At 27.5% G+C, this 1637-nt stretch overlaps 1 protein-coding gene across 1 annotated transcript; it reads right to left on the minus strand.

The window, feature by feature from the left end:
• Positions 1-88: 88 nt before the first annotated feature.
• On the minus strand, positions 89-1126 carry Chro.10089 (hypothetical protein). The annotated part of the gene is made up of 1 exon (XM_659949.1): positions 89-1126. The coding sequence occupies one exon, from the start codon at positions 1124-1126 to the stop codon at positions 89-91; it is 1038 nt and encodes a 345-aa protein (XP_665041.1).
• Between the last annotated feature and the right edge of the window lie 511 nt (positions 1127-1637).

Consider the following 1637-nt stretch of genomic DNA (forward strand, 5'->3'; position numbering starts at 1 on the left):
ATTAATAATTGATGGATTGAACTTAAAACAATTTTGATATGGATTATATTAAAAAAAAGGTATTTTGTTGATAAGGAATTAAATATAATTACATTTCAAACTTTTCATTGGAAATTGAGCTAGGATTTTCTATGGATGAGCTATAAAATTCAAAGTATTTATCAAAATCTCCAGATTCATTTATTTTTTCGTTCTTCCGTGCTCTAATTGGAATCTTAGTTAATTCTATTTTATATATTCTTGGCCACCTCTTACCAGTAACAAAAAGAACTGGGCCATTTAAGTTGGAAATCTTCTTTTCTTGATAACTTGGATGATATGCAATTCCATTAAGTACATCGTTAAGAATATCAAAGTGTTCTAATAACGTGCTTTTGCTTGGATCATAAATTGATTTCAGATTTGCAATTGATATACATTCACCTGTTTCGGGACTAAATTCAACAATCATTTGTGATTGGAATATATTTCCCCAAATAGTTTTTGTTTCTGGAATATATTCCATTTCATTTACAAAATTCATGGGCTTTCCAAGACATCCCAACATTATTACCTTTTTAATTGTGACTTTATTATCTGAAGAATCAAAATCTGGAACATTAAGCTCAAAAAGTTGATCAGAACCAGATGTAGCCCATATTCTTGATTCATTATCTGATGTGAGACCCCATCCTGTTAATGGTAATGAATAACGTTTCACTACTGAAAGATCAAGAGAATATCCAAACATTACTCTGCTTGTCCAAGTTAACTGGTATATATGGCCATTCAAAGTTGCAATTCCTTCACCCCAGTTCCTCCTTGGTAAAATCTTGTGTTGAAGATTCTTCATGCTTGGAAATTCAATCAGTTTAATAAAACTTCCTTCAAATAATCCTGCACTTTCTATAAGAATTGTCGAATTTAGAAACATTAAACCTTGGGTGAATGGATTTTTGTTATATTTATAAGATGAATCATTTTCAGAAAAAATATGATTTTCTGGTATATGGTAGTGGGGGAATTCTTGTAATATTTTCACGCTGTAAATATTTGGCAATTGAACTGAATGTAATGAGTCCTGGGATAAAGAAAAGTTCCATTTGATTATTAAGCATGAGAATAAGAATAATCCCAACAAAAACATAATATTTTCAATATTAAAGCGTGTTATCTTTTCAACTTTCAACTCAAGAACTCTTCAAAAATTAAATTTTATAATAAAATGGAATATCATTAATCCGCATTGCGAGGTATTGCCGGGCAATCAAAATTTAAATATTATATATAACTGCAATTCTGTAATACATGTAAATACGTAAGCGATCAATTAAAAAAAAAAAAAGAAGTTAAAGAAAAAGTTAATTTAATAAGAATCTTAAAAAAGTTGATAAATATAATAATTTATAATACTAAAGTCAATTTGTCCAGTTTATTTCTCTTTATTAATTAAATTAAAAAAAAAAAAAAAAAATAAATGAGTTAATTTATTTGGCCATAAAAAATATTTCAATTTATTTAACAACTTACTTTGCAAGAACTTGTATTGCAAAAGATATTGAAATACAATGTTGGAGATATATTTGGTTTGTTGGATCAATATGATTCACTTTCAAAAAATGAGAGAATATGAGGGAATTATCATTTTCGTTTTCACT

Source organism: Cryptosporidium hominis (assembly GCF_000006425.1).
Source record: "Cryptosporidium hominis TU502 chromosome 1 CHRO011032, whole genome shotgun sequence".
NCBI lineage: Eukaryota > Apicomplexa > Conoidasida > Eucoccidiorida > Cryptosporidiidae > Cryptosporidium > Cryptosporidium hominis.